Below are 26,964 nucleotides of genomic sequence, written 5' to 3' on the forward strand. Positions count from 1 at the left end.
TTCCTGATGCTACAGTTCGTCCTTGGTGAAGAGAACAGGTGAAGATGATACCTGTAAATACCTTTTCTTGATGTTTGAAGGGGCTGTGTGGAATACGAGATCTTTCGCTTTGGGGTGAACTTCTCCTTTAACAGGCTGAGAGGAGCAGTGTGCAGACTCCAGCGGTGGGAGGTGGAGGTGTGTGTGCGTCGGGAGGGAGCCGTCGTGGATGAAGGGGATAAACGGAGTTAGTTTTGGATGGGGGACAACCGGGGGAAGAGCAGGAGTCCGTGAGAGAGTCAACGGCCAGTAACGACCTGCAGCTGGACCGAACCACAGCGAATCACGGTGAGTCTGTGCGTAAAGTGGATTCCTGTATTAAAACAGAAGAAAGTCAGGATTTTAAACTTCTATATTTATTCAAGCGACTGTAATGGTAAACTGATGAGCAATTTATTATGATTGAATCAAAACTGAGCACGTAATATGAAATGCTCAGTTATCCAATCGTGTGAATTTGATCAGTTTGCTATTTTTTTTGCGTCAAAATAAAAGAATCTTATTTTTTTTAACATTCTGATGACTCAATATTTTCATGAATGATATTTCGTGCTTGAATTGAACAGATATATGACTCGTATTTGCCCAAACTACAGCAAGTTTGGCCATTCTTAAACTGAATCAACATCTTTACGCACAGGGCAGCGCAGTATTGAATATAATGCGGTGGGAATTATGCAAGGGAATTTCTGGTGAAAGTGTTCAGAGCCGATTGGAAACAGTCTTCTCACCGTCCCTGGCCAGAGGACACACATTTTTTTTCGGAGGAAGCGCGTTTTGGCACAACACTGGCAGAGAAAGACACTGTGCGTCTTTGTGCGCAGCGGCGCGGCTGCTCCTCTGCGGTTTGGACTGTTGATCCCCGGGGGGACGCGGACAAACAGCCCGGTCTGAGGAAATTCCTCCGTCTCTAGTTTCTCGGCCCCTTTCTGTACAGGGGGTCCTATGACCAAAACAAGGTATGCTGCTATACATCAGTACTTTTCATACTGTAGTCAGTTTAAGTTTTTCTGCTACTTTACAGTCCTGAAAAGTAGTTCATTCAAACCAGACCGCAAAGTTTGTGAGATAAAAAGTATTTTAAAAAATCCAGACATACCTGCTCTTCCAATTAGCTGCAGGAGTCAAACAGAAAGACCTCAAATGCAAAGAACGAATGAATTAAATACATTTAATTTTATTTTTGTGTCATGCAGCCATGGGTTTCTATAAGGTCCGTCTATGACAGGTATGATGCGGCAGTTTTGACAGAAGGGTCTAATCATGGCACCATTGCACGTGTCAACATTTTGAGACTCCAAATTTCAGAGTATGGGGCTGTGAAGCTTTTCATGTCCATTCCTGTGGATCAAGACTGTTGATCCGACATGGGAATGTGGTTTTAAGGCATTCCAGTGAAGACTAGGGCAGACCAATCTGACCAAATGGCACTAATCCCAAAAAGTACAGGGTGATGGAGGCTTTTCTTTTCAGATTAGGCTTTAGAAAGGAAAAACAAATCATTGTGATGCACGCCTTTCTTTCATACAGTTAGAATTGAGTATTAACTGTACAGAAAGTAATATATCCTGTCATTTACTGTACACATTGTAACTTCACCAAACATCATGCTGCAGGGCCTGTACGATTTTGGAGGTAGAAACCTCTTTTAAGTATAGGATCTGTTTTGATTCTACTTACTGTACATACTAACATTATTATTCTATTTTTCTTGCTAGTTTCGGTAAACCACAGTTCTTCCCAACTCTGTTGTAGAAGTTTATCCCAAACCAGCTCCATGGGGTTTAAGTCTGGAGACTGTGCTGCCACTCCATGTTTTCAAGCTCACCATCTTGTTCTTTTTTCCTAATGTAGTTGTGGCATAGCTTGGACTTATGTTTTGGGTCATTATCTTGCTGTAGGATGAACCACTGACCAACTAGGAACATACCAGAGAGTACTGCATGGTGCTGCAGAATGCTGTGGTAGCTGTTTTGGTTCAGGGTTCCTCTCACTCTGTTGACTCTCAGAAACTTGTCTTCTGATTCCATTGTGGCTTTGAGTCTTCCAGACCTCTTCCCGTCAGAGTTTCCCCCAGTTTCTGAGCCTTTTGATGGAGAAGAAAACTCTACTCACTGACACATTGACTTTCTTTGCAATTTCCCTGTAGGAAAGACCTACATTTTTAAGTGTCATGACTGTCTGTCTCTTCTATTGTTAACTGCCTTTTCCTCTTCATTTTTCATAGCAACACACTACAGAGGAGGTTGTAAGTAATCAAGACAAGTTGGGACACCTGTAAGATTTGGTAGCACCAGCTTTCAAGGTTTGATCAGCCTCCATTGCTGCAGAACAGAACCTTTTTTTTTTTTTTTAGCCTGTGGCACTTCACCACTTACCTTTGTACCATTTTAAGCTATTCACCGAACTTGAAACTACTTGAATATCAATAAACTGTAAAAATTGGGGCGTTCTAAAGGTTTTGACCAGTCATATTAGAGAGGACAGCAGAGTTAAGGTCTAATAAGAGACAATACAAAAACTAACCTTTAGGGAAATTAGATTAATGCCAAAACTTTCCATTTCTGAACAAAACACACACAGTATCACAGATGTAAAGCGCTGCTCACATTCAGTCATTTCAACCATTCTTTAGTCTTTGTTTAAAACCTTAGCGAAACACATTTTAGGACAATCCAATATACAGATGCATTTTTTTAAAAAAAATAGCAATAAAACAATACACGACTGTGTCAGATTGAAACTAAATTTAACAATGCCATAAAGTGTGAGAATTAACAGTGAGACAAATAAAGGAGCAAGAATAAATTAAACATTAAGAGCAACTGCATTCATAATCAGTAAGAGCAGCAAAATGAAGCTTGAAACCTTGAATGAATGAATGAATGAGTAATGAATCTAATACTGTAAGTAACCTCAAAGCAGCTGCCAGTTGTTGGAGCTTGGCCCTGTTACATTGTTGTTTACTGTCACTGGCCCAAACTATTACTCATGAAATACCACCACATGTAGAAATATGAATGAAGTAAATGCTGTTATTTTCCTCCTCAGATGTCCTCCCTGCTCCTTCACACCCTCTGCATCCTGCTGCTCCTCTGCATCCCTACAGTTAACACAGCAAAATGTCCTCAGCAGTGTGTCTGTGACCAGATCCAGCTCACCGTGACCTGCGTCAACAAGAACCTGACCCAAGTTCCTCCTACTGTTGATGAGGTTTCTTGTTCACACACACACAAACATCTCTGCAGTGTCCTTGTTAAACAGAATGCAAACTTTAGTGACAATATTAAAGCACTATAACGTCATTTAATATGTAATCTCCTTTCTCGAAAGATCACAGTGAAATTAGATCTTCGAGGTAACGACATCCAGGAGCTTCCCACTGGGGCTTTCAAACACACTCCCTACCTCACCCACCTGTCGCTGCAGCGCTGTAACATCCGCAGGGTGAAGGAGGGCGCTTTCCGCGGCCTCGGTCGTCTGGTCTTCCTCAACCTGGCCAACAACAACATTGACATCCTCTACCAGGTGATCACCATTCTCACAACCACCATACACCGATCAGGCAGAACATTATGGCCACCTGCCTAATATTGTGTTGGTCTCCTTTATGCTGCTAAAACTCCTCTGACCCCGTGGTTCATGGACACAGGACCTCTGAGGATGGTGACAGTGGATTCTCTGGGTCCTGTGGGTTTCAGAGTGGGACGTATCTAGATCAGGCTGATCCTGGAACATCCCACAGATGCTTAAAGATGTGGATCTGAGGAGTGTGGAACCCGGGTGAACATTTTAGCTCTGTTGTGTTCCCTGGGCCACTCCTGAGCAGTTTTTGTGGTGTGTCGGGGTGCATTGTCCTGCTGAGGGTGGCAACTGGCATCAAGGACTGCTGTTGTCAAGGGGAGGTGGGGGATGGGGGGCTGCTTGACCTGCAATGTTTAGGTGGGTGGTACATGTCAAACATCCACATGAATGTCAGGACTCAAGGTTTCCCAGCAGAACATTGCATTATAACAAGATGATCAATGTTTTTCACTTCACCTGTCAGTGGTCATAATGTTGTGGCTGATGGGTGTATATCCCAATATTACATGTTTATTTTTTAATTAGATATTTGCAGTCACCTCCTTCATTTTTAAAACAAACTCTACCCACCATCCATGTACGTGTTTGCAGTGCTTCATGCTCCTTCGTGTTTTGTGAGTCCAGGAGTCGTTCGATGGTCTGTCCTCGCTGAAGCAGCTCATGATCGACCGTAACCGTGTGGAGGAGATCCAGCCTGGAGCTTTCTCTCAGCTGGGCTTCCTCAACCTGCTCTCCATCACACACAACCAGCTCGTATACATCCCCAACATGGCCTTCCAGGTACACAAACACAACAACCTGTGCACAGCTTAAAGAAAATGTCTCCTGTTGTGGGAACATGGATGAAACAGTCGACCTCTCTACTCTTCCTTTCAGGGCTTGCAGAACATCAAGTGGCTTCGTCTCAGTCACAACTCTCTGAACTATTTGGACATTGAGGCCTTTGCTGGTCTCTTTACGCTCACCCGACTCAGTCTGGACCACAACGAGCTGCAGTTCTTCCCCACTGAGACCATGACCAGGTTAGACCACACACGACTCTCACACTTAATGATGAAGTTTATTTGTATGGCAAAACCAGTGTTACACAGTGCTTTAGAGCAACACAATAAAACACAGAGGCACGTAAAACAGGAAAAAACCTTTAAAACATGGGTTTGATAAATGAACATAAAATATAACACCAAGGATAAAATAGAAAATCAATGGATGAATGTAAGCCTAAAGCAGAGCAAAGGAGAACTCAAGTGCAACATCAAGAACAAGGAAAGCACTCAGAGAGCGCAGTACTCCGCCAAGGCTGCTCATTCCCCCTTATGACATTGTCAGAAATGCAGCATTTTTTTATTAGTTATTGATGATCAGAAATCACAGCAACATAGAATGTGCCATTTAATCTAGATGTACCCATAAACAATAAGACCTTGCATGTAGAGGGCGGCGGGAATTAATGGGACTCAGAAACACCCCCACAATTTAATCAATTGTTCCTTGTATCGTTACCAAGGGATAAGTCCTCATAAGTCCGCAGTGGTCGATATGTAGCAGGATCCCAATCATGTGATCGTTCACTTGTTGTCATAGTAACAGTGACGTGTGTTAAACTCACACTACTATTCCTGGCGTCTAAATTATATACAAACAACAGATCTAACCTTCATTACAGTAATATGTGACTAATGTAAGCTGCATATTTCCTTTTGTTATTTCCACATTTTCTCTGCATCCAGACTGCCAGAAGTGACTCGTCTTGATCTGGGCTACAACCCCATGACGTACCTGGGAGAGGATGCGGTGTCCATGGCCAAGTTGACCCACCTCTTCATGGACCACATGTCCCTGCAGGACCTGGCCAACACAGCTGTATCTAAATCCCCCAACCTCGTCCACCTGGACATCAGCCACAACCAGCTGCGTGTCATCCAGCCTTTTTCTGAAGGTTCACCCAAGCTGGCACGCCTCAACCTGGCAGGAAACCCCATCTACTGCAACTGCTACCTGCGTCCACTCAAGTACAGCACCCCTGTTTGGATTATACTGTATAATAGAGAATGACCGTTACTGGGTATTTGGGGCAGAAAGCGATAACATTTTATGGGTAGTAAAAATTTCCAGTTATCTATATTGATATATTGGTCAATGGGAGTTTTGTAAGCAATGTATTCATAGCTGCTGTGCTGGACATACTATGTGAAAACACCATTCCATTATTACCCAAAGCATCTTTTCCTGTGTTGTCCTCACTCAGAGGCATTCTATATTGACCGCTTGATCTTGTTTTTCCTTTTCCACCACACTCCAGAGAGTGGGCGATCCGTAACAAAGTGAAGCTGATGGGGACGTGTGGAGGACCGGCTCATCTTTCAGGAGAGAATCTGGAGGCCGTCTATCCTCCAGAGCTGCGTTGCCAGAGCCAGGAGGCCATGCTGAAGGCAGAGTTTGAGGAAGCAACCAGGAACGCACCACCGCCTACTGAGGAGCCTGAGAACAAGGTCAAGTGTCCCGCCAACTGTGTGTGTGAGGTAAGTGGGGAGACTGTTTTTACCGGAACTCAGTTGTTGTCTAGTTATACTGTAGTTGGTTTTACTTGTAGGTGCGTATCTTTCTTGCCCTTGTCAATTACATTAGGTCATAGTGCTGTGAAAAAGTGTTTGCCCTCTTCTCAAATTCTTATTTTTTTTGCATATATCCCCCACTTAAATGTTTAAGACCATTCAACAATTTTAAATATCAGACAAAGATAACCAGAGTAAACACAAAATGCAGTTTTTAAATGATGATATAATGTTTTAAAGGAAACAAAAAACTGTCCAAACCTACCTGGCTCTGTGTGAAAAATTAATTTCCCCCCATGTTAGATCATGAATTAGCTGTGGCTAATCCCATTTTTTGGAAAGCAAGTTCAATTTCACTGACCACACCCAAGCCGGATTACCTCCAGACCTTTTCAGTCAAGAAATCACCTAAATAGAAGCTGTCTGACAAAATGAAGTCGGAAAAAAGATCTCAAAAAGCTGCAACAAAATGCCGCGATCCAAAGGAATTCAAAAACAGATGAGAAATACAGTAATTGACATTTATCAGTCTGGAAAGGGTTGCAAAGCCAGTTCTAAAGCTTTAGGACTCCAGCAAACCACAACGTGAGCCATTATCTACAAATGGAGAAAGCTTTCAACAGTAGTGAACCTTCCCAGGAGTGACCAGCATATCAAAATTAGCCCAAGAGCACAGTGATGACTCATCCTGGAGGTCACAAAGGAACCCAGGAAAACATCTAAAGAACTGAAGGCCTCCCTTGCCTCACTTAAGGTCAGTGTTCATGACTCAACAATAAGGAAGAGACTGGGCAAAATTTGTTTGATTTTAGACATTAAAGTGGGGAAAATATGCAAAAAAAAAATAAGAATTTGAGAGGGGGGCAAATGCTTTTTCACAGCACTGTACACTGACATTAGGAATCATAGACTGACATTGCCTCTAAAAAAAAAAGTTAGGAACTACTGGCATATATGCCACTTTAAAAGCAAATTTCAATAAAAAAATGAATGTGTCATAGTGAGACATTGAATATGTATTTATAGAAGAGAGAGGAAGGGGCGTTGTTTCTGCATTTTGGTCCTCTTTTCCTCTACATTTCTATGTTGTCTTGGTCTACAGGGGGAGACACACCACTCTTCATGTGAGAACCGGGGCCACACTAAAGTTCCTCGGGGTTTCTCTCCCAACACACGCCTCCTAGACCTTCGTGGAAACAACTTCCACTACATCCCCAGCAACAGCTTCCCTGGCGTCGCCCAGGTGGTGTCCCTGCACCTGCAGCGCTGCAAGATCGTGGAGGTGGAGGGAGGAGCCTTCAGTGGGATGAAGGGTCTCATATACCTTTACCTGTCCGAGAATGACCTCACGTCTCTCAGCCCTGACGCCTTTAAAGGTCTGTTACACAGATATTTTAGTAGAAAAGACCATTTTTAACAGTATTGAATCATCACACGTGTGTTTAAACAAGATCCAAATTCAGTTTCTGTCAATCCTCAGGTCTACCTCAGCTCACTTACCTCCACCTGGAGAAGAACCGCTTCACCAGCTTCCCTAAAGGAGCCTTCAAACTGGTGCCCGGTCTGCTGGCACTTCACTTGGAGAACAACGCCATCACTAAGCTGGAGCCGGGTATCATGAGCGGAGCCGAGAGCCTCAGAGCCCTCTACCTCACCGGAAACGCCATCGGGAGTGTGTCACCCAGAGCTCTGGACCAGGCCAGCGATCTCGATACACTCCACCTGGGAGGAAACAAGCTGAAGGAGATTCCTACTGAAGCCCTGAGCAAGGCTGGCAACCTCAGAGACCTCAGGCTATCGGGAAATTCAATCCGCTGGGTGGGACCGAATGCTTTTCAACCCCTGGAGAGGTCACTGAAGGAGCTCTATCTGGATAACATGGGACTGGAGAAAGTGAGTGGCCAATGTAAACTGAACGCACATTTTTGTTAGTAACCTGGATCTTGCTTTGCAAACACTATTCCTGATACAATCTCTTTTCCTCCAGATGTCACAGAACTCCCTGGCCGGACTGGGTCCAGGGCTGAGGAGTCTGTTTCTGGAGGGCAACCAGCTGGAGGAGGTGCCAGACCTCCATCCACTCACTTCTCTGGAGGTCATCAACCTGGCTGACAACCCTCTGATGTGTGACTGCCCTCTGCTGCCACTACGCATGTAAGACAATCGCAGCACCATGAGTGCAGTCAGGCATGACTCAGCAGTCTGAAATCTGAAACATCTTTTTATTGTGTCTGTGTAGGAACAAAACCAGTTTAGATTTACAGTGATACATCTGTCTCTATGATTGTCAGTTCTAAGTTGCACATATTACATCCACTAGCTTAATAACATGAATATAGAGGCTTAAATACAGTGGCAAAGCCGTAGCATTTGTTACTAATATTATCAATTTACTTGTTTCTAGGCATTTTAATATCTCCATCTTTCCCCTTCATACAGGTGGATTGAGAAGGTCAACCTGAAGGTGCGAGCCACCTGTGCCAACCCTCCTGAACTGAGAGGTCGAAGAGTCAAGGATGTCCACATTTTCAAAGCCTGCCCCGGGGGAGAGAGTCTGCCCGCCGCCCCGACCGCCACCCCCAAGCCAGCCAAGGCCCCCAAAGCAACCAAACCCAAACCGATGCACCTCAACGGCCTTCGGCAGGTCAAAATGCTCAAAGCCAAATCCAAGCCTCGCAAGAGTCCAAATGCAAAACAGGGAGCAGCAAAGAAATCCTCCAAAACCACAAAGAGACGCAGCATGGCTTAAATCTGCTGCACCTCACTTCTGTACTGTTTTTTCCAGAAATTCCAGTGAACTGACAACAAAGATTTTCAGGTTAAACATCAGATTGAACTCTCTGACTTTAAAAGACTATAATCTGCCAGCTATGAAATGTGTAGCTGCTGAGGCTGTTCTCTATTTTACACATCTTGCCAGTTTTCATTCACACCATTTATCAGCCAGTTATTTACAGAATTTCCTTCTGCTGTCTAATTAATACAGAACTTTTTCTAGTTACGTTCACAGCTATGTAATGTTGGTTAAACTCACTGCAGTTGAAGTTTTAGCATCTTAAAAGAGGTAAATGAAGTCAGCGTCATAAGCACAAATCCAGCACTGCTGTTATTCAATCAGGTGAATGAAATAATCTTTCGCTTCATGCTACACATCCTTGACCACTATGTCAAAACATCAAGTCCCAGGTTTATAGAAGACAGCATCAAATCAGTTCATTTAGAAAACTGTATTTTTTTTTTTTAATCGCTTCATGCTTATTGACAAAACAGAAAATATCTGTATGGAAAACTGGATATAAAATAAACCATTACAACAAACATTTGGCTGATTTCATTACAACACAGAAAAGACTTAGAGTTACAGATTTGATGTTAGACGTGTTGAACTCAAAATGAGTAAACCAGTCACTTCTGTCGAAACATCATTGTGTAGTTGAAGAGGTAGTTTTAAAACTGCCATAGCTGGTCTTTGTTAGCAATATGCAACCAGCTTTTAAGCTACAACACAAAAGTTAGGGTTGAACACTGTTACCATCTATGGGCACATTTTTATGCATCAAACATTCAACTGTATTAAAATTGTGTTTATTTGAACAACAGCTTTCGTAGTCAAACACTTCACCTATGCATGATATCCATTAATCCAGGTTAGTGGTTATAATTTTAGAACTCTGATTTCAACTTTACAACCAAACACTATCAGAAGTCTTTTATTAACGGTCATGCAAAGTGTTCGCTTTTTTGGCAGCAGATCATTTTTATGCTCGACACCATCTGCACAGTAAGTCGTATCTATATATTCCATGCATACTTAGTGCTGTCAAGCACTATTGCCCTTTATTGCGTTGTTACTATGCAGACGCAAATTTTGGGCCGCACATGGAAGGATCTGCAGGCTTGGAGAGATAAATTTACGTTGCACAGATCCTCAATCACTAATGGATATGGAAATTAAGTTGGCCTGACAAGCGGCACGTCAACTTCTTAGTAAGGTAAGAACATGCAGTCTGCTGACTTTATTAAAGAGCACATATTCTGCTGCCCTTTCCTTTAGTGTGTTATGTAGCTGCTTTTTGTGCATTTAAAATGTCTGAAAACTTACAAAGTTACAAAGGAGCTATTCTCTCCCACAGAAAACACTACTCCTTACCTGCTAGTCCAGCCTTTTCTTTAATAACTTCTTTACATCACTTCGTTACACATTTGCGTAACACCTGCCGAGCAGCTGGTTTGGCCCTCAAAGAAAGAAAGATCAGCTTCCTCAAAGTCTCCCGTTATCTCTTAACTGGAGCTGCTTTAGCCAGAGCTGCATACCTGTACTTGGAGAGTTGGGATTATTTAATTAGCAACACCTTGTTTTCGTCGGGTCAGCTGACCAGTCAGAGCAAACTGTACTACAGAACTGAGCATTTTACAGATGGAAAGAAGAAGAGCTGCAGCAATGTGCAGAAGAAAATCAATGTGGTTTTTTTTTTTGTTTTTTTTTAAAAAGTTGCAGCATATCGTAGTAGACCACAAAAATGAAATTTCAATCCCATAAATGTGCATGACATGGGCTCTTTAAAATGTGAATTTGTTTGGCTGTGCCCCTAATAGATAGGCCAGCTACTCTTCTGTTGTATTTATGAAAACACAGCTATTTAAGGAGTATTTGTTGCACACAGAATTCTAGGAAATGTACTTTAAACTGACCACTGGTGTTGCCAACACAGCCAGGATTAAAGTTTGAAGCCCAAAATATAAATGTAAACCACCAGAGTTTAAAAGATACAATAGCTCTCACAACTCTGTTTGCTCTAAGGGAACGTCAGTCTGCTTTTTGCCCACATTGGTTTTATTTTACTCCTTAAAGTAGTTAGTTCAGTCTCTTTGCTCTTCCACCGTTCCCTTCTTTAAGCAGAAACACTCGTCTCATGTACTCATTGCTTCAGCTTCTCCTGCACTGTCTCGCTCTGTGTCGATCTCCGGTGTTTCCTCCATGGTGCTGGTATCATTTTCTTGGCTCCCCTCCTCTTGGTTTAGTTGTCGGCCTTCATTTTCACTCTGCTCCATGTCAGCGTCACCGGTAAAGCTCTCATCCAGCGTTCTGCGCTCTTCACCTCTGTCGTCTGCAGTTTCGCTTTGCCCCATCTTCTCATGTTCCGCATTTTCCAAACTGCTCTGCTCTGGTTCCTGATGTAGTCCTGACTTAACCTGCTGCCCTCCACCCTCCTGTTCGACTGCACCCACAGAGGCTTGTTCAGAGTCTTCAATAGGAGTCTCCATCTCCTCCACTTTCACCTCCACTGCAAAGACTGTGGAGACACAATTAAGTCAGCAAATTACAAAAATGACCAAATAAAATGCTAATGAGAAGAACTAAACAGTCCACTTACTCTCCTGCTCCTCTTGCTCGGCCTTGGGCTGGATCAGCGGCATTTTTGGAGGAAGATCTTGAGGACTGTCGGTGCTGGCGACCTCAGTCTGATGATCTTCATCGTCTCCAGCTTGCTCCTGAGACAGCCTCTTCCTTGTGTACTTCCTTCCTACAGAAAGCAATACCGTGAGGTCAGTTTCCTTAAACATCACATGAGATATAAGGTAAAAACACTTTATGTGTTGTGGCGGGCGAGACACAAGACTCCATGTACATTTCTGCAGCAAAACGTACTCTTTCTCCCATACACATAGGGCTTGGTTTTCTTGTTCCGTGCCACCGGGTTTTCAACTAAATCAACTGGAAGACAAAATAAAATACCTGTCACTTTATTACAGGCCCAAAAACATCAACACACTACTAAACGACGTCATCAGTCGCTCCTATTTGTCAAAGCTTGGTGGACAGTTTTCTGCTTCATTCGATTTATATGCGGTATTTACATGGAATCATTCCACCGATAATCTGAATTATTAAAGACTTAAATTATAATCTGTTCAATTACATTTGCTCCAAATATTGCAGTACTATTGCCGTTTTCTGTTAAAGGTGTTTACCGAGACCAGGAGGCGGCTGGAGCTGGTAGCCTACGAGCTCACACCAGCCAGCAGGGTAAATGTCTGGGGACTGGTGGTCGATCCACTGATCAAACTCATCCTCCCAGCCGTCAAAGTGGATGAGCAGCAGGCGGCCAACGCAGCGCTTCACAGTGGCCACACACACCAGACGTGGCTCCATCAGGTCCACCGCCTCCAGCTTCATGTTGGGGGAGAAGCTATGACCTGGGTAGTCCTGGAAGTAGAACCAAACTAATTCACTGACAGTTTGCATCACTGTTATTTCAGTCTACATGTCCAAAAACGGGCTCACAGAAAGACTGTCTTGCTCAATTAAGAAGTTCAGCTTATGACCATGAAAACCAACTGTAGGTGTGATCACACTCGCAGTTGGTTTTTCAAAGTCATGTTGCTCAACAGCTTCAGAAGACTCACAGCGTTGAACAGTCTTGCCGGTGCAGCTTTAGCGTTCGTCTCCTTCAAGTATTTGTCCCAGGTGAAGGTCTGAGAGTCATAACCTGCCAGGAAACAGATATTATTATAAAAGTGTTTTTTAGTGTTCTCAACTTACTCATCAAGCACCAGCAGGGTAAAGCATATCAGCACCAGCAGAACAAAGGACTTGAGTGTTACAGACGAGGACAGCTGACTTTGGGTAAAGGCATGGACATCCTGGACAGGTCAGCAGTCTGTCACAGGGCTACATTTAGAGACAGACAATCACATTCACACCTATGGACAATTTAGAATCACCAATTAACCTCAGTGTGTTTTTAGACTGTGGGAGGAAGCTGGAGTACCTGGAGAAAACCCATGCAAACTCTATGCAGAAAGATCCCAGGCTGGGATGTGATCCTCTCACTGCGAGGCGACAGTACTAACCAGCAGGCACTGTGCAGCCCGCTGTAAGAAAATGTTTTGTAGACTTGCTGTAGTACCTGGTTGTATCACCAAGTGATGTCTCTGAGTTTTTAATGAGATGGAGGTACAGGTGTTTCTGCTGCATGCCCAAAAGTTCTGAATAAAATGTGCTTCTAAGTGCAAACAATCGTTTGGGTGAACCCGCAGTGTAAAGTTATTACAGAAATCTATCGGCCTGGTTAAATTAGCCACCTGAGGCTCATGCTAACGCCAAACTAGGATCTGTAAACACCAACAGGCTATTTGCTGTGTGTCTGTCAGCAGAGAGGAGCTGCAGCTGCTAATACCGCTAATATTCAGAAACAGCAGGACTCTCATTACACACTTCTAACAATATTCCAATTAAAATGATGAAGTGTATCTATGATGCTCCGCTCTGAGTATAAATACATTTCAAGATGGTAGTAAACGGCTCACTCCAGGGACAGAAACCGGCTGAATAAGCTGATAAAGAAAGCGAGCTCCACAGCTAGTGCTGAGCTAGAGTCAGTCCAGCAGGTGGCTGGGGTGAGAATGCTTAAGAAAAGCGAACTCTATTATGAACAATGTGTCTCACCCACTACACAATCTAGAGGTGTTTGGGCAAAGCAGCCACAGACTCATCCTCTCTCAGAGCAGGTCTGAGCAACAAGTCCTACTACCAGCTGCTACCAGGCTTTTCAATTCACATTAATAATTTAACTTATGATGTATGTGCTGTGCATATATGTTGTAACTTTTAGAATTTTTTCTAACTTATATACTATGTATATGGTCATACTGATGACTGTTAGTGTTGGTGTTCTGTCAGGTTTGTGTGTTGTCTGTGTGTTAACATGCTACTGTAACAAAGTAATTTCCTGTAAAGGATCAATAAAGTATTATTCTGTTCTATTCTATTCTAAATACTGACAGTTTTCCTGGACTAACAAAACTGTTGCGACAATATTTGTTCTGTTCAAGCTGAGCAGCTGTTTAGGCAGCTGGACTAACGTTAACTGCAGAGAACAAGTTACTCCATCATCACAGATGAGGTACGAGGATTATTCTGATAACAAACCTCTGTGAAAAACTTAATATTACAGCTTATTTACAGTGGAACACTGCAGTTTGTTTGCTGTGCAGCCTGGTGTTTCCTTGTTCTTTAGATTCTTCATGTAACTGAGCTGAGTTTGCAACAAACATGATGAGTCACTGGTTAAAAATGTTCTTATCAACATATGTAAAGTGTCTGCTATATTTGATTTATTTTGTTTTATTTCATTCAAGATGAACTGATTATTGACTGTAAACGTGGCCGACTATCAGGGAAAGTGTTTAAATTTGCATCACTGTAGGAGACAACATGAGCTGAGTTATAATCTAAAAGTAGCAGAAAAAGGCAGCTGATATTTACCTCGAGGTACAGTGAGAGGGATGTTGTTCTTTTTACAGAAGTCCACTGGAAGGATGGCATGAGAGGAAGCATGGTAACAAAACCAGCCAGACCCAACGTCTGAAACGGTGCCATCGATTCCCACCATCAGGTAGCCGTCCAACAGCACCTGAGAAGAGTGAAGAGGAACAGTCAGAGAGACAGCAAAGACAGGGATGCAGATAAACTGATCACAGTGAGGGAGTTAGTGGGTTTCAAACAATGTGATATTATACAAAATACAGTAATTAAGGGATAGAGTTGAAGACAAAATCACTAGCTCTCCTATGAATTTGAAATTCCCCATGTGCTGTTAAACAGATCAAGGAATTTTTAACACAGCTTTCCCAAACATCCTAGTTTCATTTTAGAAGCTTACATTATTATATTTTACACACAGAAACAAAATTATTTAACAAAAACAAAAACTACCAGGGTCCAAACTATTAACCTCCTTAAGAAGTGACCTTTTTATTGAGTCAAACCACAAACCACTGTTGTGCAATCATGTACTTTAACTTTGTAATACTCACAGCCTGTAATCAATCAGTCAGTCAAGTTAAAACTGAAGCTTGTCCTACACTTTACACACAGTATAAAAACTTCATTTAGGATTTGAGCTGTCACTTGAGAAAGCATCATGCCAAAAACAAAAGAAATCAGTTTAGACTTGAGAAAAAGAATTGTTGATGCTTACAAAGCAGGAGAAGAGAATCTTAAGTTATCACAGTGTTTCCAAGTTTTGACTCCAGTAGTTTTTGTTTTTTGTTTAATAATTTTGTTTCTGTGTGCAAAGTAAAATAATGTCAGCATCCAAGATAAAACTAGGATGTCTGGAAAAGCTGTGTTAAAAATTCCTTGATCTCTTTAACATCAATTGGGATTTTTTTTTTTTTTTTTTTTTTTAAATGAAAATTTCATAAGGCAGCTAATAATTCTGTCTTCAACTGGCAGATCTTCACCTACATGACTGATCAGATCAGATTAGATCAGCAACAAAACCATCAACAGTTTACCTTTTGTACAGTAGCCACACAGATATTTCCCAGGTTAAGAGGGTCGATGGCCTCCAGCTTCATTCCTTTTTCAAAGAAACTTCCCTCCATGTAGACAAATCTTGGCTGTGGATTGGATGACAGCAATTACTTTACATTCATTATCCCTCATGATGTGTCTAGTCTGCAGTCATGTGACACAGTAAAAAGATTAAACTCCAAAAAACAAAAAAAAAACCCCAAAAAGAACAGAATGATGACCGTGGACTAAGAATATTGTTTATTTTGATTATGTTCATACAATAAGCTATCACAACATGCTGCAGCCTAACAGTTATCTTCCAAACACCTTCCACGCTTGGTTTTTCTACATTTTATGACAAAGCAGGACAACCAAATTATACATCACTAATTTTGCTATGAACTATAAGCAGCTCCCTAAGGAAATTCTGCAGCTATACAGACTCCCAGAATGGGTGCAACAGAACCTAGAAAGCAGTGCAACAATGACATGCATAATACGCTGCCCGGCCAGAAAAAAGTCGCACACAATATTTTGTTGGACTGTCTTCAGCTTTGACTGTGGCACTCATTCGCTGTGGCATCGTTTCAATAAGCTTCTGCAAAGTCACAGCATTTATTTCTGCCCAGATGTGCATTAATTTTATACCAACATTTTATATTGATGAATATTGTTTAGGAAATGAGAAGCTTTAATAAGTTGTTGCCAGCTGAAATGTATTCATCACTGCAGTAATAATCCAATGGAAGGCTCTCATCTATTTGTTTAGTTAAAGCCAGGTGGTGACTTTTTTTTGGCCAGGCAGTGTATGAGCCAAATGCAAATGCCAGTTCTTATTAGCACATACAAATTGTGCTTCACAGGTAAATTTTTTATAGTGGACAATTAAATTAGTAAAAACTAACTATGAATTGACAGAAAACTGCATCAAAAAATAGGTGCCTTAATGAAATTGTACAATCCTATGTATTAATATTACTGCTAAGTATCTAGCACATGGACACTTCCCTTACAACAGAAGGTAAACATGACTCTACAGTATGTCTGCATATTCAGGTTATAAATCCTATCTTTAGTATGAACATTTCCTTACCTTTTTAAAGAGCAGGAATGAGCTGTCAGAGTTACTCCTTAAACCACCATAGGCTTCAATGGTATTGGCTAAGAAAAAAAAAGAAAAACCTGCATTTTCACAACAACATTTAATCATTCAAGGCAAGAAACCGACTTTTATTCCACTAACAGCAGCAGCTCACGAATTTCAAATAGGTTAAATTTCATGCATTTACCTCACCATCTATTTGATTTATTCTACTTTAAGCACATAATACCCATTAAGGCGGACATGAAAATAGCCAGTCTTAACACAAGTAGCCAAAGTGAATCCGTGTGTTTGGTTTCCTGCATTTCACTTCTGGACCTCCTACAGTTCTTACCTAAAACATGACATCGAAAGTTGTGCATTCAAACTGTTAAACCGGGAAAAGTAGCACATTATTTAGGTGACAACACATGTGACATTCAAAATCAAGTGGGGATTAACAGTTTTCCTTTTTTAAGAACCTGTTAAGGAATGTAATTTAATGTGCACTTGACTGTCCTACAAGCTAAAAGGACTTGTGACAGATCTCAGAAAAATAGTGGTAATATTAAATGTAGTTCTTGATATGTGACCTGTACCTCACCATAAAAGTAATGCGTTAACAATCAGTGCATCTTGCAATGTTTCACTGCGTTACATCAAAGCTCTCAGGGGCTGACTGACACGCTTATGGTCAACATACATGAGAACACATGTTGTGCTACTGCTTTTTAATATTATTGCATTTTTTGTAACAGATATCATAAATCTATCTTGTCTTTAAGTGGGTAGAAATAACCTGCACTATCTAAACGGCCACCATTATATTCTGAGGTCTATTTTGGAGGTTTCACTGTTCTTATTAATGCAACTTAACACCTCCAGTTTGTTCCCCTTTAAAGGTTAGTAATCCAGTTCCACAAATTTCCACAATCACCCTGTAAGACCCAAATATCTATTAAAATAAATAAATAAATAAATTAATTAATTAATTAATCATAAAAAAAGGAGCCAAAAAAAATTAAGCTAAATATATATAAAAACCCAAATACAGAAAAAATTAGCACAAAAAATAAAAGAAATAAAACAAATGTGTGTGTGTGTATGTATATATATATATATATATATATATATATATATATATATATATATATATATATATATATATATATATACATATATATATATATATATATATATATATATATATATATATATATATATATATACACATATACATATATATATATATATATATATATATATATATATATATATATATATAAGCCAAATATAGAAAAAATGAGCAAAAATAATATATATAAAAACGTATAAATAATAGAAAGCAATAATAAAAAAGAAAACTGATGTTTTATTTTTGCAACAATGGCTTTTACAGGGCTAACTTGTTTTGCTACTACTTCATTCACTGGCTCTGTAGGCTTTAAATTTAAATATTCATCTCAACTTGTTCTTCCCATGATGGGGTTTTAGTCCTCATGTTACCTTGGATGACTCTGGATTGCATGGCTGTAATGTTCGTTTTTACACTCACCAGCTTCTTTTAAGTTGTGACCCACTTTGCTGGACCAGCCTATTGGGTGCAGGAGGGGACTCCACATGTGGCACCAGAAATCAGAGATGGTGTTCTCAGGAGCGTCACCTTGGTCTGCGTACACCAGCCGCAGGCGGCCGCCGATGATGGAGTCTATTAGGGCCACGCGTGTCCGGCTCACGTGTTTGGGGTCCACCACCTCCACCCGCAGGCCAATTCTGAAAGAGGTCTTCATGTGTTCTGCCAACTGGGAAGAGGACAGAGAGTTGCAAAGTGACAGAGATGGTGATTATGTGTTTAATTAATTCAGTGAAATTAAATTATTCATCTAATTTAATTAATTCCGCCTCTCTACAAGAGAGATGAGGGTCCCATTCATGAGCCTGATTGTAACATCCAGCAGCATTAAATTTACCTTCAGGTAGAAGTCAACAGGGAGAGTGTGGGCCCCCACCAGCTTCTTCATCAGATACTCTTTCCAGTCTGGGATGTTTGGATTCACATCTTAAGACATTCAATTTGTCAAATTAGTCACATTAATCTCGATAAAATTCCATAAAATTACAGAGAAGACATTAACTGTAAATTATAAATTTATAAAACTATAAATTTAAAATAATTTCCTGACCACGACAAGCTGTTTTGATCAAGTAAAATACTAGATTGCTCATTGTTCTTTTGTCATTTTGTCTCATTTTTGTAATATTTTGTCTTGTTTTTGTTGTTTTGTCTTTTGTCTGACTTTTGTTTTGTGTCTCATTGTCATTTTTTTTCCTTTTTGTCTCGCTTGACTTTTTTGTCTTATTTGTCATTTTGTTTTGCTTTATTCATTGCTTTGTGCATCGTTTTGCCATTTTGTTTCACGCTTTTGTCATTTTTGTGTCATTTGTATAATTTATTGGCTCGTTCGTGTCATTTGTCCATTTTTTTGTCACTCTAACTTTTTTGTCTAATTTTTTGACTGTTTTTTGTTTTGTTTCATGTCATTTGCTTCATTTTTTGTCATTTTCTTTCTATTTTTGTCATTTTGTGTCTCATTTTTGTAACATTTTGTCTTGTTTTTGTTTTTTGCCTTTTAAAAAGTAAAATACTATATCATTCAGTTCCAGATAACTGTGAATGTATTGTACCTTCGTAGATAAAAGTTGTAATGTGTAAATGATAAACTGAGGCATAATGTTGTTGAAATTGAATTTGTTTTTCTTAACAAATTTCAATTTGTTCATAATGTTTTGTAAAAAGATAATTCATTAAATGTGAATATTTTCCGAATGTATTTTTTCGCACTAAAACAAAGGAAACATTCGGACTTATTGTTATGTATAGGTTATAATGCTTTGATTTTACTGGTTTGTCCCACTTGAGATCAAATTGGGCTGAATGTGGCCCCTGAACTAAAATGAGTTTGACACCCCTGCACTAGTGCATCGTAGGAACTCACATTTCTTGTCAACATATCGCTTTAGAAGACACTAAATACTTTATTTCCATCTACATGAGTGTGACCATGGTCATACAGCTCAATGTGCTTCAGGTTTGATTCCTCACCTTGTGGTGGCACCAGCAGTTTGCTCGTCATGGCGCACCAGCCAATTGGGTTCAGCTCTCCTGAAACAAGGCTGCACCAGAAATCATGTGTGCTGTCGTGTTCAAAGCCTTCGTATCTCAACAGAGCTTTATATCCTGGAGACAAGGGAGGGCAAGAAGAAGAAATGTGATGTTACTGATTTGCCAAAATTTGGAAGTTTAAGTTAAGATCACATATTATGCTTTCATAATAAGAAACTGCAATTGCTGAGATATGTAAATTTCAGTGTTGGTTACTTAACAAAACGTATGGTTTTTGTTCATTTAACATTTTTATATCTCGAGATACTGAGGGCACTGTAGCCTTTTTAGTCTTACTTTGAATGATTTTATCATCATAATTACAGAATTTATGGTTTGTCGGTGTTAAAATAAAAACTGACAGAAAGATGTACGCACCTGCAACCTGGATGACGGTAGCGATCCAGTAGACTTTACTGGGAAGAACTGCGTTTGTGTTCAGGACCTCCACTTTCATCCCAACACTGATGTCGTCCCAGTAGGCACAAAGAGGAGCCTGAAGATGAGGAGAACAGAGGTTTCCTTACAGATCAGTGGGAAGTTCATTATGTACTTTGATTATAAACTTTAGGATTTTCAAGAGTTATTATTACAACACACACAGTGCATTTCTAACTGTAATGGTTTGTTATGTTCATTTTGTTTATTTGTCTTAATAATTGCAATGCTCACTGTAAGTGCTTCAGCACCTCTGAAAATGAGGGTTGTCTCTCAAATAAAATAAAATTACTATTTTCTCTTCTTGTCTTAACAGCAATACAAAACAACATGTGAAACCTTAGTATTTTTTTCATTTTACATGTTACTTAGTTCAGTTTTTCCTAAATTTGAGGAATTTATTCTTAATGTGCACAGTTTTGTTAAAAGTCCCATATTGTAAAAATACTATTGGATTGTGTTTTGTGTATTTTTATAAACTCCAATGTGGAAAAAAATAGCTTTGAAAACATGAAGTCGCTCAGACAATCATTAACTGCTAACAAATGTGACTCACCTCACATTCATGAGTTGGTACAAAGATTTCATGATAATATAAATGCAGTTTGAAAGGCTGCGTGTGCAAGTATACACTATATAAACTGCTTGTATGTGTCTTTACACAAAACACTCTCCATTTATATGTTGCAGAGAGAACTCACATGTCTGAAGCAGGAGACAGATGCAGCCAGAGATGTTTCCTTCTCCAAATAGGAGCCCCAGTCAAAGCCAGGAGACGCTGTAGAATAAAAACAGAGGAATCATACGGCTAAAGTATTAAGTTGGCAATGTCTGAATGTGTACCTGTAGCTTCTCCGCCTTACATTACATTTTATCGATGAAAAACTATGGCTTCTCCCAACAATGTAAAAGTGCAGATGACCAAAGATTGTGTACATTTCTCCTGTTTTGTGTGTTTGTAACTGAAAGTAAGGACAGATATTTTCTGCATCAAGTGCAAATGTTTGAAACACAGATATTAAAATCATTCTGCGCTGTTTCATGTACATTTACGGTCCTGTGAAAACAATGTTTGTACAAGTGTTTATTAGGCATCTTTACCTTCCACTGCTGTTGGGGCTGGCTGGGTGCCTTTCATCTTACTCAGCACAGTAGATTTTTTTGAGGGGGGCTTTCCCTGCAGAGACAAAAAGGAAAAATAAACACCTATCAGATCATGTAACTTCTACACTGGTGACACAAACTGCAATAGAGGAGAATAAATGGGACACAGTCTAATCACTGCAGCCAAGGAGTATCATGAAAGTGAAAATAAGGATAAGTTGCAGCCTTTGAAATGTCAAAAGAGCTTTACCAGCTGTCAGAAATAACATTTTCTACTAGTCAGACCATGCTTCTACAAAATTTCACACAGCCAAGCGATCCATTGAGGTGTGGACTCCACAGATTTCTAAAGGGCTCTTATGGTATCAGGCACCAAGGTACTAGCAGCAGATTGTTTTTTTTTTTTAATGTTCTGTGATGCATCCCCCTGATGCTTGATCGGATTAAGATCTGAGAAATCTGGAGGCCAAATCACCATTTTGAAGTCTTTATCATGTTACTTAAACCTTTCCTCAACAATGATTGCAGTGTAGCATGAAGAGGCTTTAAGGCTTGTACGTGGTCTGAAACTATGTTTAGATAGATGAAGTATGTCAAAGTAACCCCCACATGAATGTAGGACCCACATTTTTCCAGCAGAACATTTCCCAGAGGACCTCACTGTCCCTGCTGGATTGTCTTCTTCCCACAGATCAACCTGCTGCCATGTCTTCTTCAGGTGAACACCAAACACGTACAACATGATGTCAAAGAAAGTGGAGCTCAGACTAAGCCACCTTTTTCAGTTGCTCCATGGTCCGGTGCTTTTGGTGATAGACAGACACAACAAACTGCAGTACACTCTGTGTTGTGACAATTTTCCATCATAGCAGCAGCAAGACTTTTTCGCAGTTTGTGCCACAGTAGCTTCTCTGTTGGATAGGATCACAAACATCAGCCATCACTCCCCACGTGCATCAGTGAGTCTTGAGCTAACTCGGCTCTGTTGCTGTTAAACTGGTTGTCCTTCCTCAGGCCAGTTTTGGTGGAAACTAACCACTGTGTACCAGAAACACCAACAAGATCTGAAGGATTGAAGACTCTCTGATCTATCGACCCATGTGATCCCTGTCAAAGTCACTCAGATCCTTAAGCTGCCCATTGTTTTCTGCTTCCAGCACATCAACTTCATTTGCCGCCTAATGTATCCACCCACTGGAAGATGCCACTGGAATAAAAATCAATAATATCTATCACCAATCAGTGATCTTACTGCCATGGCTGACCACAGTAAGTGCATGATCACTTATGAACGCAATCATGAAACCACTGCTTTCATTATCAGTTAACCTGCCAGTGAGCATCGCAATTAATTGGTTAAAATAGCACTTATTTCACCCAGAGTTATAATTGTGGTTTTCAAACTTCTTCTTTTGCTTATCCTCTGAAACTCATGGAGAGAGGCAGGTTCAGTTAAACATCAAAGGACTGAGAAAACCAGAAAATAATAACAATGCAAGTTTGAAGCCATTTCTACAAGAAATGTGACATTTAAATATGATTATAAATGTTACAATTAATATAAAAGCTCACTATATTGGGCATATTTTAGACTACTAATGAATCACACTGCTTGTAGTTTATTTTAAATAATAAATAAAAATTTGGGGCTTGCTCCGGGGGTTCAGGCATATGGGTTCTGTAAAGCGTCTTGAGACAATTTGACTGTAATTGGCGCTATATAAATAAAATTGAATTGAAAAATACTATAATGTTGCTCTCTGTCATATTGAGCCTTTTGATTGGGTTTTTAATAATCAGTCCCATTATTTTTTTTCATTTTTTAAACATGTATTTTAAATGTCTGAAGACCAGGAGCTGCTGTTTCAGGTCCATCTACATGTTCTGCCTCCTCTCTGTCCGGACTCACCGGTGTCCTCCGGCAAACGTCTCCTGCCTCAGACAGCTGAGAGTGTCTGAACCGGGTCGGGACCGCGGTGGTCCTGAGGGTCCGGTGCCGGCGGCTCGGCTGATCCAGCGGATCGTTGTTGTAATCATCGGGCTCAAAGTGCTTCTGACAGACGAAGAGCTTGCCGAGGAGCCGGAGGGGCGTGTTCACATCCATGTCCAGAGAGGACAGCCAGTGTCTCAGCCTCTCCGGGTCTCCCAGAGGGAACCGGTGGAAGGACAGGTTGGGCCGCTTGGTGCTGTAGCAGCTGTCGACGCAGCACCTCACAACCATTTGTGTCGTCTTTGATTCACAGACGACAAACACCTTAGCGATGAGAGGCGGACACACAGGATGCTGCTCAGGTCGCAGCTGACACATTTAAGTCCAGCGCGGTCCTCCAGCTCTTCTTCTACTGCCGTCATTCTGCGGCAGCTGCAGGTCAACAGCTGTATGCAAACACTGCCACCGTGTGGCCTCTATAAAATCGCACTCTAATATTTCATTGGACTGCTTTTAGCGCTGAGAAAGACACACATTCACCGTGGCACTGTTTCGATAAGCTTCTGCAATGTCACAGCATTTATTTCTGTCCAGAGATGCATTAATTTTCTACCAAGATCTATTATTGATGATGGCAGAGTCGGACAAAGTCTTCTCCAGCACATCCTGAAGATTCTCAGGGGGGCTGAGGTCTGGTGATCCCTGATCCACTCATTCTCAATGTGTGTCAATGAATCCTGTCATCGTCATCTTGGACCATGCTTGTGCCATCAGGGAAGAAAAACTCCATTGATGGAAAGACCTGGTCATTCAGTATATTCAGGTAGTCAGCTGACCTCATTCTTTGGGAACATAATGTTGCTGAACCTGACCAACCCCAGATCATAACCCTAACCCCCACAGGCTTGTAGGCACTAGGAACAATGAGTGCATCACTTCATCCACCTCTCTTCTTACCCTGATGCCCCTATCACTTTAGTGCAGGGGCATAAGGTTAGTTAGTGCAGTTAATATTGACCGTGTAATAAGAACCTGTATGTGATAAAAACTGAACGGAATTGCTCCTTCATTACTGAAAACTTTGAGCTGGAAAAAACATTCCTCATTTCTACGTCAAGTGCACCTCTCTGGTGGATACACGACTGCTCTGCCTGAAATCTACAAATGTGTGTGGCGATCTGTCTCTATCTCAGGGTTTCTTTGCCTTGAGCCAAGGCTAGTGACTCCATCAATGTCCTGCGACCAGCAGAGGGGGTTGAGAGGACAGAAATAGTTATGTGAAAAATGTACCTTTCTGTATAATGAATTATTTAAATTTAAGATTTTATGAATGGGTAACACAGTCGTGCAACGGTGAGGACTGCTGAATCACAGCAAGAAGGTTCTGTGCTACAAACTTTCTGTGTGGCATTTACATGTTCTCCCTGTGTCTGCGTCGGTTTTCTCCAGGTGCTCCGGCTTCGTCCTACAGTCCAAAGACATGCAGGGTCGGTTTAATAGTGATTCTAAATGGGCTGTAGGTGTCAGTGTGAATGGCTGTGTCTCCGTGTTAGTCCTGTGATTGACTGGTGACCTTTCCAACCTGTACCCTGCCCCTCACACAGTGCCAGCTAAGATAGGCTAGAGAGATTTTCAAAATCAATACTAACTCTGGATAACTAATTTTGTCACCTACAACTAGACAGAACTGATTAAGTCACAGACACAAAGACTGTTTTAGGGGAAAACCTCTTGTTACTTAATAAGTACGATCATCCCAGTGTCAAACTCCCAAAAAGATAATCTCATTATTTAATTAATCAAAGCCATTAAGCAAAACTGTCCCACTGATGTGACCCATAGTTTAAACAGCAATGAGTCTTTTTAAATGAACAAAAAACATAGTCTTTTTCTCACCTGTAGACGTGCCAGTATGGAGGACCTCTTAGAGTTTGATGAATAGGAGCGTGAGCAGGAGATGCTGCAGAAACGCTTCGTCTTTGAAAAGAAGGAGCTAATAGTGCCGGTGGTTCCACACATCTCACACATCACTGTAAAAATACACAAAGCGGTCAAAATAGCTGTTTTGTTTTGTTTTTTTAAATTTAAAACACCATGAAAGTTTGTTCATGCCCTATACAGCAGACTGAGATTTTGAATGTCGGGTGTCATTGCTGCTTTTCACTCATTTGATTCATTTCTTAACCTCACCTGATCGATCATCTTTGTTTTTTTCCCCCAGCTTCAACCCTGATCCTGTCAGATGTTCTTCATTACCTCTTACAACAGCATTATCAGACTGAATAGGTGTCATTTCATGGTGGTCTCCCTGTGAAGACAAAACAATATGGTGGCTAGAGAGCATGAAGAAAATTCTGACTTTGCATTGCAATTGTATCTGTAAACAACAGCAGCAACGGTGCCTTTCTCTCACTGCAGTAGCCCTATTACTCACACTAGCGCTGCGCTCTTTTGGTTCAGCTGTAATGCTCCGGCGTTGGATGGCAGGTAGGCAGCTACTACAGCCTGCTCCACTGCAGGATGAACAGTGTGGACGGACAAATACTGTCGGAGCAGCTCCTGGCCTCAGCTTCAGAGATCCTGTAACTGGTCTGGGCTCAAAGTACTCCCTCCCAAAATGTTCACTGCAAAGGTAAGAGCTGGGTGAAGCGACCCAGTGGGTGCGGGTCCGCTGGACCTGCTTCTCCCATTTGCGAAACTCTTCAGGGTCCTTGGGGAATTTAAACAGTGTTACGCCATCTTCGGCAGTTTTGCCACACCCATAGGCGACACAGTGGTAAGGCATCGTGTGTTGTGCTCACAGGAGGACTGTCAATTCTTCAAAGCTTAATGCATGGCCCAGTTTCAAAGGATTCTTTCTTGTTTTGAGATGCAGTGTTTCTATGAGCTGTGCAAGGGAAAGAAGTGGTTGCATGTTAGAACTCAGATAGAAATAAGCATTAATAAATCAAAGTCAAACAATTTGTAACAGTTATCTTTAGGAAACACCAATTATAAGACACTAAAGATGAGAAAACAATTGTGATAGAGCTGGGTCATAACTGGTAAAACATTAAGGCAGATTCTTGGTCCAGTATTTCTTTGTCTTAAAAGCTGAATTACACTTAAAAGTATTGGTGTAAGTTCAAATTGAGATGGGTCATGCCTTTACCAGTATATCTGTTATCTACATTTTCTTAACCATAAACATAAAGAATATGAAAATATTTTCATTTTAGTAACGTATGTATATATTTTAAAATACTTTTACTAAACTGATTGGCTAAGAGGCTTGATATTTGTTTAGCTGACAATATCCTAAGAGTAAGTCCTAAACAAAGAGCCTAATCAACACACCAAGTACAACACACAATGAGACAACTAGACAAATTTTAAATAGAATTCCAAACATTTATTAACTGAACAGAAATTTAACGTTATTAACAGACCCAGTATGAAAAAAACTTTTCAATTACTTCGGCTGTTAAACTCACTGTTGCAGGTTCATAACTAGGTTAGTCAACATAAACAAAAGTGTGACTAGCTCACATGCTACTGTACACACGAGCTAACTGCTAATAAAGCCAAAAGCACGTTTGTCCAATTATGAAGCAGACATTTGCTCGTCATTACTTTAAATTACTACTTACTGAGGGTAATAAGTTGTAGGCACTTTGTGAAGTGTCGCATTTAATAGCAAAAGTATTTGGATGTAAGTTGTTCTGCTGTTTGCGCTGTTTCTTCACATCTCCCGGCACTGTACTGTGGTCGCCTAGGTCTGACGTC

General features: G+C 40.8%; 2 protein-coding genes across 8 annotated transcripts; one reads left to right on the plus strand and one right to left on the minus strand.

Moving 5' to 3' along the window:
• The first annotated feature begins 169 nt into the window (after positions 1–169).
• Positions 170–9,497, plus strand: chadlb (chondroadherin-like b). 6 transcript variants are annotated; one of them, XM_055004780.1, is made up of 13 exons: positions 191–327; positions 864–998; positions 2,267–2,344; positions 3,091–3,252; positions 3,373–3,567; positions 4,249–4,404; positions 4,501–4,646; positions 5,355–5,636; positions 5,927–6,146; positions 7,282–7,555; positions 7,660–8,072; positions 8,167–8,333; positions 8,619–9,497. In XM_055004780.1, the coding sequence occupies exons 4-13, from the start codon at positions 3,091–3,093 to the stop codon at positions 8,926–8,928; spliced, it is 2,325 nt and encodes a 774-aa protein (XP_054860755.1). In that variant the 5' UTR covers positions 191–327; positions 864–998; positions 2,267–2,344; the 3' UTR covers positions 8,929–9,497. The 6 variants fall into 6 exon arrangements, with proteins under 6 accessions (XP_023134751.2, XP_054860755.1, XP_035808131.2 ...); XM_055004779.1 differs by having other exon boundaries at positions 210–327; positions 680–998; XM_035952238.2 differs by lacking the exon at positions 864–998 and having other exon boundaries at positions 194–327.
• l3mbtl2 (L3MBTL histone methyl-lysine binding protein 2) lies at positions 9,392–26,964 on the minus strand. 2 transcript variants are annotated; one of them, XM_023278981.3, is made up of 18 exons: positions 26,829–26,964; positions 25,634–26,086; positions 25,390–25,507; positions 25,096–25,229; positions 21,267–21,342; positions 20,867–20,943; positions 20,106–20,223; positions 19,668–19,802; positions 18,535–18,623; positions 18,120–18,366; positions 16,577–16,644; positions 15,483–15,587; positions 14,449–14,596; positions 12,588–12,670; positions 12,153–12,387; positions 11,830–11,895; positions 11,555–11,704; positions 9,392–11,473 (listed from the first exon to the last, which is right to left on the minus strand). In XM_023278981.3, exons 2-18 carry the CDS (start codon positions 25,982–25,984, stop codon positions 11,091–11,093), a joined length of 2,583 nt encoding a protein of 860 aa, XP_023134749.1. In that variant the 5' UTR covers positions 25,985–26,086; positions 26,829–26,964; the 3' UTR covers positions 9,392–11,090. The 2 variants fall into 2 exon arrangements, with proteins under 2 accessions (XP_023134749.1, XP_035808130.1); XM_035952237.2 differs by lacking the exons at positions 25,096–25,229; positions 25,390–25,507; positions 25,634–26,086; positions 26,829–26,964 and adding an exon at positions 23,179–23,600.

This window comes from Amphiprion ocellaris, chromosome 18, assembly GCF_022539595.1.
Source record: "Amphiprion ocellaris isolate individual 3 ecotype Okinawa chromosome 18, ASM2253959v1, whole genome shotgun sequence".
Classification (NCBI taxonomy): domain Eukaryota; kingdom Metazoa; phylum Chordata; class Actinopteri; family Pomacentridae; genus Amphiprion; species Amphiprion ocellaris.

Excerpts from the sequence above, each read along its gene's own strand:
- chadlb (XM_023278983.3), top strand. The coding sequence starts at position 3,091 with ATGTCCTCCCTGCTCCTTCACACCCTCTGCATCCTGCTGCTCCTCTGC. Across the intron at positions 4,647-5,354 it reads CCCACTGAGACCATGACCAG|ACTGCCAGAAGTGACTCGTC; the intron begins GTTAGACCACAC and ends CTCTGCATCCAG. Across the intron at positions 6,147-7,281 it reads CCGCCAACTGTGTGTGTGAG|GGGGAGACACACCACTCTTC; the intron begins GTAAGTGGGGAG and ends CTTGGTCTACAG.
- l3mbtl2 (XM_023278981.3), bottom strand. The coding sequence starts at position 25,984 with ATGCCTTACCACTGTGTCGCCTATGGGTGTGGCAAAACTGCCGAAGAT. Across the intron at positions 25,230-25,389 it reads AAACAAAGATGATCGATCAG|TGATGTGTGAGATGTGTGGA; the intron begins GTGAGGTTAAGA and ends GTATTTTTACAG. Across the intron at positions 14,597-15,482 it reads GTGTGGCTACTGTACAAAAG|GTGCTGTTGGACGGCTACCT; the intron begins GTAAACTGTTGA and ends CACTCTTCTCAG.